Here is a 13,571-nt window from a genome sequence, read left to right as displayed (position 1 = left end):
AACAGTCGCAAGTAAAGGTAAATGTTCTGTTATACAGGGGGAACGGCGCACTGATTAACTCCATTTGTATTCATGATGCATTCACGGAGGTCTCGTGGTCATGTGGAACCTTGCACTGTGCTTTCAGTCGATAGGTTCAGAGTTGATAGGGTCCCGCCATATAGCAGCATGTCCAGTTGAGTGAGGTGCAGTCTGCAACGCTGCTCTGTAGCCACGTGTATTATGAGTGCCAAATAGCATGAATATAATGGTGTGCTATGTTGGATTTTGAGAAATGAGGCAACCTGCTCGGTGAAAAATCTTAAGGAAAGTGTGTTTCATTGCACTATAGATACGTGCTGGTTTGTGCTATTCACGTGTGAGTGTCTCAATTTGTTCCCCTTCTCCCATCTCTCAGTAGCTACAGATGAACGATTCCATGGCAAATGCAAAACGCTTTCAAAAAGTCTTGTTTGTGTTTTATGATCCCATCAGTCGCAGTGGGTCAGGTGAAGGTCATTGTCACTGCTATTCAACCGAGCGTGAGAAGGAAGAAATTATTACACTCAGGAAAGCCTACATTTGTTCAAGCTTTATCGGAAATTTTACCAACCAACCTAAATCCTTCCTTATCATGTCCTACTTTGCATCCTCGTGCACATTCTCATAATTATGTGCACCACTTCTTTTCTTCTTTTTTTTTTCCATTGAGTCTGTAAAAGCCCTAACCCATGATCAGTTCGCCTGCAGGACGTCTAATGAGCTGCTCATCACGTTGTGTCTTTTTTCCCTCACTACAGTTGTAATGGTACTGTGCTCAAACTGCACCAGCCTTGTGACAGCATTCCCTGCCTCTAGCTCTTCTTCGTCTTCTTCTTCCTCCTCTTCCTCGACAATCGACGCGGAACAGCTTCAACTGACAGCAAGACGGCTCCGCAACGAGTCGACGAGAATCTGTAGAGACTTCGTGAGTGTTTTTTTTTTTTCACTTTTGTCGCTCATAGTGGTAACGCGGTTAATGAACATTATTGAACATTATCCGGCCCTCACTTATCCGGACTCCAAGCACTGGAAACGAAAATAATGAGTGTTTTCAAACGCAATTAAAATTCCTGCAAATCTCCTGCAATTTACCTATAATATTCCCCTCTTTTCCTTTGTGCTCTTCTCTCTAATTCTTCGTCCAGCTTGTATCACCTGTGTTTGCCTGGTCTCTGCCTTCTACTATCTCGACTCCCTGATATGATTGAACATAAAAGACGCTGTGTGTCATCCGATTCCCCTCCTCCGAGTCCTTTTCCTCTTCCTTTTTTTTTACGTTCCTCCTCCCCTCCCCCATGATATTATCTTATCCCTCTTGCTCGGCAAATTAAAGGCATGGTACCAGTTCGGTTTAGATAGAGGATTCAGATTTTAACTTTTTGTAAGATAATTAGAAACTACTTATTTTCGGAAGTAATAAAAAGCATGCAATTCTAAGAGGAACTCAAAGTTTATTTGATGAAAATCGGTTTTGAGATGGCTAAGATATAAAAATACAAATACAAATAGTAATAAAGATAATAATACCAAATTCTTATATAGCGCATTTCAGACCTAAGAAGAGTTTCAATGCGCTTTATAAACAAATAATAACATAATACAAAATATAGCAACAAAAATTACAATTTACCAAATACAATATATTACTTTACAATAATTATTTCTTATACATACATAAAGGGTCAAGCAAGGGGTCAAAGTTAAACAAAGTGGCCCTAGAAAAAAGGTGGGCCCCACCTTTTATTAGGACCACTTTGTTTTTAGACATCTCAGCCATTTCAAAACCAATCTTTATCAAATGAATTTTGGATCCCTCTTAGAACTGTATGCTCTTTCATATTTCATAAGAGGTATCTCTTTACCTCTCTCACACACACAAAAAAATGGAAACTACAACAACTACAAAACTACATTGAAAACTACAACATCCCTTTAATCTCGAATGTTCCCTTTTCTTCATATGGACATTATGTCTACTATCACCTCTGAAGGTTGTCCACAAAGGATGTTACGTAATAGATTCCGTCTACCCTCCAAACCTGGTCCGGTGTGCGTGGTTTCGCCTGTCTCCACGCAGCACAGTGAAGTGTGCAGTGCTCGCGTCGATTAATTATGAAGAGGATATTCCAGACCAGTTGAAAGATATAGTATAAATGATAAGAAAGAGAGAAATTTTCTAAGCACAGCAATGAAAATTTGATCAAAATCAGATGAAAATAAAGGAAGTTAAGAAATTACGAAGTTTTGGTTATTTTCAGTTCTTGAACAGTAAATATGAATATGCAAATAATGAGTCGATGATGTTATCCCCTCACCACTTGCAGAGCAGTTTCTCCAAAGAAATTTTGAAATTTCTAGTTTTTCTTTCAAATGTTATTATGCCCGATCAATTTAGAATCCGGGTATATCTGACTGGTCATTAGTTCGAAGTTATTCAGCCACGAATAACACGATGTTTTACACTTTTACAGCAGAAAGTTGAATTTTCGTCTTTTTTTACATGATTGATGAGAAATTATGAGGTGATGACATTAGCAAGTCATCAGCAAGTCATTCATTTGCATATTCATATCACCTGTTCAAGAACTATTTTGCAAAAATTGTTAACAGTTTCCGTTGTTCTGCAAAGGACAAGTCCACCATGAAAATCCGTCTCTCCAAAATAGAAACTGGACAATTAGAGGATCAGGATTGTGAACGTTTAAGCAAATTCTGATCTATAGTATGCTAAGGAAGTCATGATTTTTTGAAGTTGTGATCAATAGAACACAAATTGGCAATTGCGTGGTGTCACACATTTGCTCACCCCTTATTTGCTTTGTAATAAAGAATAAGAAACTTTCATTTACTCATCAAGTAGCATTCCAATCGTACATGAGTCCTTGATATAAGCAGTGTAAATATTTTCCACACAACCCCTGCACGAAAGAACATATATTCTGTCATCAATAACGGGAAAAAAGAAAGATTTTATGGAATTTTATGCACAAGGCAAGTGAAAGATATGCGTACATACGTTCCCTTTACGACCATTATGAAATGAATTTAAAACCATGCAGGGCTCAAAAAACCAAAGCTCAAAAACTTATAAGAAGAGCTCAAAAGAGCTCAAAAACCTCAAGGCTTTTAGTGGGCAGGTGCTTTGTTTTCATTTTTCTGTTCTAAAAGCTTCGCATAATATGTGGCAGTGGGTGGTGCAGAGAAGAAGAGGTTTCCATGATCATTTTGAAGGCAATAAAGACGTAAATCCAGGGGGGCTCATACACATTCCATGAACAGCAAGGAGAGCACCACAACACGGTGTAAAAACTTTGAATACTCACCCTGGTCTCCTGCGTTTCCGCTAGCCCTCCCACGGCAAGTCTGCAGTTCCACTTTAACAAAAGCAAGTTTCTGAAAGTGCAACATATCTCCTATATAGTTCACGCTGATTTTTTTTTTTTTACAAGAGTGAAATGAACCAGACGGTTTGGTAAAAGTTTCATAAGAATCGGACCTTTATGATATGCATATGCCACCTCCTCGCAACTCCCCCACTGACCTTTGCACAAACCTCCACTTAAAATTCCCTTTCTTCAATGGAATATGAAAGAATAGCACTTTCAGCAAATTATGGTTAAGTAGCAATGATGAATGTAAGTTTAAAGGGTTAGGAGTTGTAGGGCACGGTGCAATGTACAATAATATGGCCTTGTGCGCTTCTGAATGTTCTACAGTTAAATGGCAGAAGTGATTTCTTTGTTCCCCTGCTATCACAATAATATAATATGCATATGATTATTCAGTCAAACCTGCCTGTTTATTAACGGCCACCTGCCGTATACGGCCACTAAAAACAATTCCCCCGAGAAAGAAAAAACCATATTAAAGACCCTGTCTACAGCAGCCATCTGTCTACAGCGGCCACCTTTCCTTTTCTCCCTTGGGTGGCCGCTATAGACAGGTTTGACTGTATGCACACACCATGATGGTTAACCTGTTTCGTCTACGTATTACTTCCTGACAGGAAAATATTCGCATGGAAGGTGACATGCCTACTGACCGTGCGTGCCGAACGAGACCCGGGACTATTGCGGAAGTATCTCTTCCAGTACTCGTTCGAATGACGGTAAGTAGAAGCTGCACCAAGTTCTATTTGTGAGCACAAACACACACTCCCTCTATCCCTCTCCTAATTCTCTCTCCCTCTCTTTCTCTACCAACTTTCCAGTAAGATGAGATAGAACAGACGAATCTGACATTGATAGTATACCTCCATCCAAAGAAGGAAATTATCTTTCTGTGTCCTTTAGAAGATACAAACCAAGCAAGTCGATAAAGCATCTATGAATACACGTCTTATTTCATGAATACAATATATTTCTATTCCCTTTATACGTACCTGCTGTATTACCATTTGAATCACAGTTCTTTCATTTCAATTCAATCACTTTACCTTCACTGAACAAAAGGAATACATAACACAAAGTGCATACAGGTTAAAATGTAAAGAAGTAGAAGTTAAATATATAGCACATGGAATACTTTATAAAAACATGTTTCTTTGTTTGATATGTTGTATTTTGAAGAACTTCACTATGATGACACTTGTGGGGAAAGGCGAACTTCAGTGTCGTTTCCTTATGCGTGTTTATAGTCATGTATTTTCCTCGTATTCTCTTGTCAGAAATCAGAAATCTTGGACACATTACGGACAAACCTGGCAAGACTCATGGACCCTCTGAGCGAGATGAGGACCAATGAGATGACGTGGCCAGGACTAAATCGCTTCTACAGAATGGCGAACAACCTGCCCGGTTTCGAGCATCTTGAAAGAACAACAGAAGTACTTATCAACCAAACGACAGCTATGGTATGTTTGTTTCACGGTCGCTATTAGCGAGCTTTAGATTTTGACGCGCGGATGTTTGGGACGACGCTTGCGCTGGACGTTCTCCTCTCCCCTGCGTCGTGCTGAAAAGTAGCTTTAGATTACGCTGGGACGCAACGTATAAAAAGATAAAATGGCTTCCCCATATGATCGACACATGAAGTAGCTCCCTACGTCGTGAACTGAGCGGACGTAAAAATAGCCCAGAACGCATTGTGAAAACTCAGGCACGCGAGCTATAATAGATCGACTTTGATACGCGATTCTGCGCATTCTCATACCAGGTTTTTTCCCCTCTGCACGTCCCCGTCGCGAAAATCTAAAGCTCCCTATAAATGTCTGTGCGTGCTAAGACTAAAAATTTTCCCTTCTGTTGCACCTCTTTTGCACTCTTGTGTGGCGGTGAGTTAGCTCAGTCAGTGGCGCGTCTGCCTTGCGATCCTAAGGACCCCGGTTCGATACCCGGCTACCACTGAGCAATGTTGTGTGTAATCATATCGTCCTCTCTAGTTAGAGGCAAAACACTCTGTCCCTTGGATAGGACATAAAATGGAGGTCCCGTGTGTGAGAGAGTCACAACTCATACACGTAAAAGATCCCACTTCATTTATTCATCGCTAAAAGCAGGGTGTTTAACCCGCGGTGAAGTGGTGCTGCCTTACATCCAACTGGACCCCAGCATGTAAGACCAGCTACTGCAGCTGAATATGGGCTATCCAGCCATCTTCTTGGATGGAAAATTAAACAAACAAACAAACTCTTTTGATACAGCAGGGTGTATGATACATCAAACCCACGAATGTTTACACACTTAGATCACACACAAAACACCAGATATGTCACTCGATTTTGAAGATGTTCTTCATGAGTAGATTGAAGTCAAAGGAAAAAAACCCAGAACGATGGGAGTTTCGCTGATTAGGAAGTGAGATTAGAAAGTTATTGAATTTTATCTTTTTCCACATGCTCCCATGGTCAAAATCATGGTGTGCGAGTTAGATTGGTTCAAATTGTGACGTAATTCTCTCCATACAAATGTCCTATTTGCTTTCGGCAAAAATATTTTCTAAATTCCTGCAAATATCTGATGACGAGATATTGATAACGTTTGACAACAAGGAGTTTGCAATTTAGCTCAACATAAAAAAACATCGTGCGTATAACAATGTAGGCCTATTTACTTGTTATGTGGTATCATTGTATCGATGATATGTAAGGTATCATTGTATCCTTTAGATCACAAGTGTGGTTGCGGTCGATATCAGCACTCTGATAAAACGGGAAACTGAATTGATATTTTAATTCTTGTCGTGTGGCTTGCAATTAATGACAGTTTAGCTTCTACCGTTCCGTTTCCCTTGATTTCACTTTCTTGATCAAAGTCGCCAAGAAGACGCAGAAGGGTTCCACTTCAGGGCTCGACATTAGCGGTGACCCGGTGGCCTAGGGCCACTAAAAGTTCGTGTCGGGCCACCAAATTAAAAAAAAAAAAGAGAGAAGGTTATCTTTGGTGGCCCGATTCTCCAACTAAGAATCAAAATGGATCGTTACGTTTGATTTTTGTTTCAGGCCACCACATATCTTTTTTTCGGGCCACAAAAATGTCAGATTCAATCATTTTAGTGGCCTGAACGAGCCATCAGATAAAATTTAAAGAAAAAGATCTTTTGATGGCCCGATTCTCAAACTAAGATTCAAAATGGATCGTTACGTTCAGGTGACGTTTGCTTTTGTTTCGGGCCACTACGTATCTTTTTTGGGCGACGAAAAACTCAAGATTTAATGATTTACATGGCCCGAACAGGCCTTCAGAGAAAAACAAACAAACAATCAAACAAAAACAAAGTGTCGAGCCCTACATTTTGAAATATCATTGATACTCACTTCCTTTTTTTTCGGTACAAAGGCAACGAAACTACAATGGATCCAAATTGGATCCAATACTGAATGTCACAGAGCATCTGTACCTCATGTTGTGAGGATCGTACAGTGAAAATCATTCTAAGCTATTATTGCTTGGAAAGATTTTGATAATCTTTGGATGTCACTTCCTCCTCACCTATCTATTGGACGAGAAAGGACCGTGTAGAAAGAAGCAGATCGCTTTGCACAGTTCATAATTTGTGAACCGCCAATATCGTTACCCGGATATGATCGCAGACGTGCTGAAGCCTTGAAATTTGCAAATTTGGTGGTATCTGTAGCAGGATGAAAAAAATAAAGTTGTTTGTCAGAACTTTATCTTAATCTATGATGAATATCTAAACTAACCCCGGCAAAAGTTCCGAAGTCTAACTAGGCCTATGTGTCCTACGAGGAGACTTGCAATGTAAGTTTGCTGAGACACGTTGTATACACATTGGTCAGTCTCTATTTACATGTAAAAGGAATACAAAAAGAACGATACCAATTATTCTTATTATAAAGATTTTGTGAATATTAGAACATTAGCATGAAACAAAGAACCTTTGTCCAAAACGTATTTTTCTTTTGATTGTTCTGGTCTGCATGTAAAATTTTGCGCGGTGTCGTATTCAAACTCAAGAAGTAAAAGCCTGCAAACTATGCTTATTTTGTGGCTGGCCTTCTATCCGTTTGCGAGACAAGTTAATATTCCAAAGATATTTCATTTGAAAAAAAAAAATGTTATAAGTAACATATCAAATTCAGAAATAAAATCATGTTTGATGCTTTTAGCAGGCTGTCGTGGTAAAAGGTCACATTATAGCAGAAAAGAACATATTTGTATTGATTAGTGATTAGAATGCATTTCTCTACTGTTCTCTTCTATTTCTAGCTCGAAAAAGTCGGCCAGCCGAGCAGACCTTCGCGCCAGATTGTCACCACAAGCGCCCTCTATAGTCCGGCCAGCAGTTCAGCTGTTGATACAGACATTGCAAAACACCAGCTTCTCAGAACTTTAAGACATTTCTCACACCAAGTGTGGATTCTAGCGAGAACGTATTACATCCTCTGCCAGCGGTCAACGTGACATTTGGGCCTGTAATGGACTTTGCACCGGTGAGGAAACATGGTTCCCTTTTTCATGCGTTGACGACAAAAGGAAGAACTACTGGACTGTTGCTCATTCACTGGTGCGCAGATATATTTATTGCTTTACTTCAGATACTTCTGAAACTATATGACCCCGTCCACAGTGATCGCTATGTTCATCGTAAATATTTCATCAGCAACATCGTATGTGTTTTTGTTGTTTTAATGTATTCACTCGTGGGAGAAGAATGGCAGAAGGCTGGAGTTGTGTGAAAGTTACCGCATCGTTATGGGGGACTGTGATCGGAGGAAACTAGAGCTCATCAAGACCATAGTTTCCACTGGTAAGCCGGACGGACGTCAAACGGGAGTTTTCTTCATGCTGAACAACTTGAACGCGAACCTTTCAATAACTACAATGTACTAGTATCATGTGGAACATCTCTAAGGTTCATCTGATGAGGGCGCACTTACTCTTCCACTCCCATCCATCGATGTAACCCGATTCCCAGTATTTTGCAATTGTTGTTGTTGCATTTGTTTGCATCGTGTCGAATGAGGGGAAAGCCAGCAACCATTGAGAAGCTTTAAATTCCCTCTGGGTATGCTGGATGCTAGCGACTTTGTTATAGTAGGTTCTGTGTGCTTGAAAATGATGGAAATATTGTGTTAAAAATGAAATCAGTGGTATGGCGTATCATCATTGCTGCCTAATTGTATTCATCCCTCCAAACTAACCGTCTTTCTTTTTTCCTCATTCTTTCTTTTTTCTTCTTTTCCGCTTTTGCTCTGAGTGCAAGTTTACTATCTCCTCTCCCTTTCTTTCGTGAATCTTCCTCTTATCTGTCTGTCAATTTTCATCCTATTTGTGGTTTATTAGCTTTCGTTGTATAGGTAAATCCTGGTGCATTATTTACGCTTCTATTGAATGACTGCTCGTATACTGTGTAATGTTATGGCGCTTAGGGCTTTAAGACTGATAAGCGTTTCTGCGGAAGAAATCTGACAAAATCGATGCTAAATGATAATACAGATAATGACATAAATACTTAGGATGACAGTAACAATTTTACTAAGGATAACGTTGAGTGATAAGAAAGCTCTCTCATCGGTCTCATTCTTGTCCTTGGTTGTCTAGGTAATGCAAATATTTTAAGGGAAGATGGCTTTTAATTCCGCCACCAGGGCCCCATTTCATAAAAAAAAAGTTGATATGAGAGCAACTCTTGCTGAAATCGCAATTGTCATGGTAACGACAAGAATTTAGCTTCCTGATTGGCTGTTGCCATGCGAAGATGCAATCCAGCAAGAGTTGCTATCCTAACATATTCTGTAATGAAAAGGGGCCCAGGAGTCAAAGTCTTCCAGGAACTCTCTTTGAATGACATTATCTAAGTGTGGGGGCGCTGTGGCATAGTGGATAAGACTCCCTACTCCCTGATCGGAGGGCCCGAGTTCGAATGTCGCCCAGTGCTCACGTCCTTGGACAAGATGTTTTACCCACCATGTCCCTCTCACCCAGGTGTATAAATGGATACCTGGCAACGCCTAGTAGGGTAATACTAATGGCAGGGCCCTCTGGTAGAGCAGTGGCAACAAGAGGCTACTCTTGGTAAATAAGACCTCATTATAATTATCATTATTATTACTATCCATTTATTGCCCTCTACGTTCCTTGTCTGATTGTTTAATTGAGATTCTCACTTACAATCGTCATGTATTATCTTTGCCCATTGACCTGCGTCTAGAAAAGGACGCATGCGCCAGGAAAGTCCAGGTGTTACAGGCAAGCATGATTATGACGTCGAGGAAAAATGGGCCATACAAATACCTCAGTAGATTGCGTACCCTCGTATATATATATATGGACTTTTTCAACGGGAGAAGTGTTGGAGGATGACTGAAGTTTTAATGACGTAGAGGGACTGTGTTTGCACCGTATATATTGAAATACTTTTTACGTGTCATCTTCTTGCCAGTACGTAAGAAAACTTACATTATTGTTGAAGGAATCTATGATGCATGCAAATATACGTGAATGTTTTATCCCCCTTCTCTTCATCATTTTTCTCGAAAGATACAGATTATATTCATACATAATATCACACCCGCAGAGGCATGTCAGCATATATTCAGACGAAAATATATGCTTGCAAATAATATCGCATGGCCATAGCTACATACAACGTAATGAAATGTTTATTGAAACTAAGATATAATAGCGTTTTATTAGAAGTCAATCAAGTATTCTTCCTTGCGTATTCCCTGTCGGTCTTGAATCTGTAGACTGGCAGGTTAGTGCGCATAATATTGTAAAGCAGTCACGAGCGCTGCAGTTTTTCCCGTCACCGTATATAGTACTACAGAAGACAGTGTCCGAAACGTGATGACGGAAAATGCTATGTAAAAGCAGACAGGCTTTGAATTTCGTCATAATTTCTTAATCATTTTCGACATCATTTTTGTGTTCTTGTACGTAGATGTGCCTTTCTCTTAATACTGATCAGGGTGCACAAAGCTATGTATTACGAAAACAGTATGATATATGTGACAAATTTTTGCTGTAATTAGCTAATCTTCATTATTTATTTATTGTCGTCTATTGTATTCCATTTTAGAATATTGATATTTGTAATTTCGGCGTAATTTTGTAAATGTTGAGCAGATGAAAGTGTCACAGTATCTCTCCTTTTCCGTTTTCCCATCTTTTCGTGTGATTCTTGTGCACCTTCACTATGCGAAAGTCCATTGTTTTTTGTCGCAAATGCAGAATGTGAATAAGTTATATGATGAACCATGAATGTATGTGAACTATGAATCTTGTAAAGATGAATATATCTTTTCTATATATTTATACCTAATATAATTAAGGAGAAACTCTACCGCAATCATAGAATAAAGGACAGGGGTATTAACATGCCGTGATTTTGTTCGGTCTGTTTTACTGCTGTGTGCGCAGAGGAGAGTGCAGAATTCCGTGAATGTGTTGCAGTGAGTGATTTCGTTTAACGAGGAGTTTGTTCATACCGATTTCTTTACCAGAATCACAATGGAATGCCATCTGATGTTCGAATTGACTATATATATATATATATATATATATATATGTATGTATATATATATATATATATATCACAATAATAGTTATATGATAATAATGATAATATTAACAATAATAATAGTGCTACTTTTATATCGCACAGGTCCACCTTTAAGTGCTCATGGCGCTTCAAAAATGAAAAGATAGATGTACATATAGCACATTACTCAAATGAGATGGTGGAGATTTCAACGAAATCGGACGTAAAAATGAGAAAATTCTAGAAATTCTAAAATATGTATCGTATTCTTATGTAGATTTGGTGTTCATATACTACTTCTTAGATTATGCAAATTACATGACGTCACAATGTCGACATAGCATCATTTTTTATTTATTTTTTTTGTTATTGGAATTTATATGCTAAAAACGTGTTTCTGGCTAATAAGTTTGCGACATTCAGCCAGCCCCTCCTTAGATGCCACAATTGGTATATTACAACGGTTTTACAGTAGTTTATGTGAATTAAACCAAAAAATCTTTTGAATTAATTTAATGAAAATTTGTAAAGATGTCAATGAGAAATGGATTGATGATAGCCACATCTAACCTGCACGATAATAATGATAAATTGGCCTAACGCTATTTTTTAGATCATGTGAAAATTCAGAATTGAGTAAATTGCCTGTGAAGTATCATACGTTTTTAACAAACCTATCGTACTATTCATTTGATTTATTCTATCCTTCAAAGTCATTTCAACGAGTGACATTTCAGATAGATATATTTAAAAAGATTAACTTGAAATTTTATCCGTACCCTGAAATTACATCGCGTTCTAATGATATTTCTACCAATGTGTTTTTTTCTTCAATTTCACCTTGATATTATCAAAGTCAAGTATACACCATTAGCGTCATTTCCAAACACGCAAACAGACACACCACCGAAAAAGCTTGACACGTAAACAGACAGATTGTTGAAGAGATGGTTTCCAATTATGAAAGCTTTCACCATGAATCAAAACCTGATGCTGAGATACAACGAAAACCTGTGTGGCATCAACTATATAAGTATAAAAATAGCAGTTTATGTAAATATATAATGCGCGTAATTATAGACCATAACACACAGATTACATGATTATATTTGTATTTGTATTTCAGTATTACAGGTGAATGCATTTCCTTATTATAAAACATCTACTCATTTACACATACACACACACACACACACACACATATATATATATATATATATATATATATATATATACATATATATTATATATATACAAGTTTTATTCGACTCTTATATAAAGACAGCTAATTTGTATACAACAGTCACTGATAACATATATTATAATATAACATTATGACCATAGGTTCTCTATTATGACTCCCTACACACGTCATATCTATGTTGATATCCAGTTTTACAATATCCTGCGAAGAAGCTTGACTGCAATTTTAATCAATTTATTGAAAACGATAATATTTTGAATGTCATTGCATTACTTTTGAATGTGTCGATAACTTCGTCTGTAAATGCATTTCATGCATTGTTATTACGTACTAAACACAAACACCGAAATTTATGAGTGTTCTGGAGACATCATCGTTTTCATAGAGTGTATTCTTTTATTATTGCATCATTCACACGGCTATCTGCAGATACGTACAGTGTATTATACATAATGTGTAAATATATACAATCACAATGCACTTATATCTTTTTTTTTACAGTACTCTTTTTCAAAGAGTATTTTCTTTTATCATTACATCTTTCACGCAGTATACCTGAGTGCGGTGGTGCAAAACTCGACTTTGAGCCTGTCATTGGAGCAAATGTACATGGATGACGTCAGAGGGTGCTATCCAAAACTTTTCGACAATAGTGCACATTCAACAGCTGCAGCGGCGTGCAACATTACATTTTAGTCACGTGACCAATCGAGCGGCAAGGATCGTTTTGGATGTTGTATAGCAAGTCATAACTTTCCCAACGTCTTGCACTTATAAAAGAATGACCAAAAGGGCAGGAGGTAATCTCCTGACGAAGAATGCAGAGTTCAATAAACAGTAACAACGTTTTAACTCGTCATCCACACCCCCGTTTTTAAAATTATATGATAAACTCATAATGTTTCGAATCGTCTACGCCACTGTATAAACTCATTAGAAGAGGTGGCATGAATTGAAACTGTCAGTTCGTAGGAATGGTGACACAGCGGGAACAGCCGAAATGTGTAATCCACTTGGGGAATGTGAGAAGATTAACGCCACACTTTTGACAAGGAAATGACCTCAGAGTGACTCCAGTGCAAACCTGCTGGCCCCTGTGTACCTTGGAACCATGTCCCTCTCCCCTTCCCTCCCCTCCCCCGCCTCCGTCTCAACCAACGATGTCCACGGATTTAACACTCACTGTTTTGCCGCTGATTTGTTTGTTGTTGTTTTTTCGTTCTTTCTTGTTGAACAGTAATCTAAATGTATGAAACACGAAGGCAGTGAACAGAAGAGTCATACACTATGATATAACCGGATAATGATATTTGCTGCAGGAGTGTGCCAAAACTTGTTGGTAATCGTTCAACTTTTCTAAATTCGTTGTGGACAAACTGTGCGGGAATGTTATACATCCCAT

At 38.4% G+C, this 13,571-nt stretch overlaps 1 protein-coding gene across 1 annotated transcript; it reads left to right on the top strand.

Moving 5' to 3' along the window:
* The first annotated feature begins 784 nt into the window (after positions 1 to 784).
* Positions 785 to 8,026, top strand: LOC139740688 (uncharacterized). The gene is made up of 4 exons (XM_071651258.1): positions 785 to 946; positions 4,028 to 4,129; positions 4,688 to 4,873; positions 7,689 to 8,026. The coding sequence occupies exons 1-4, from the start codon at positions 785 to 787 to the stop codon at positions 7,881 to 7,883; spliced, it is 645 nt and encodes a 214-aa protein (XP_071507359.1). The 3' UTR covers positions 7,884 to 8,026.
* Positions 8,027 to 13,571: the final 5,545 nt, after the last annotated feature.

This window comes from Diadema antillarum, unplaced genomic scaffold (genome assembly GCF_040938485.1).
Source record: "Diadema antillarum isolate AM-2024a unplaced genomic scaffold, OU_Dant_1.0 seq00000872_RagTag, whole genome shotgun sequence".
Lineage (NCBI taxonomy): Eukaryota > Metazoa > Echinodermata > Echinoidea > Diadematoida > Diadematidae > Diadema > Diadema antillarum.
This window is presented reverse-complemented; position numbering and strand designations above follow the sequence as displayed.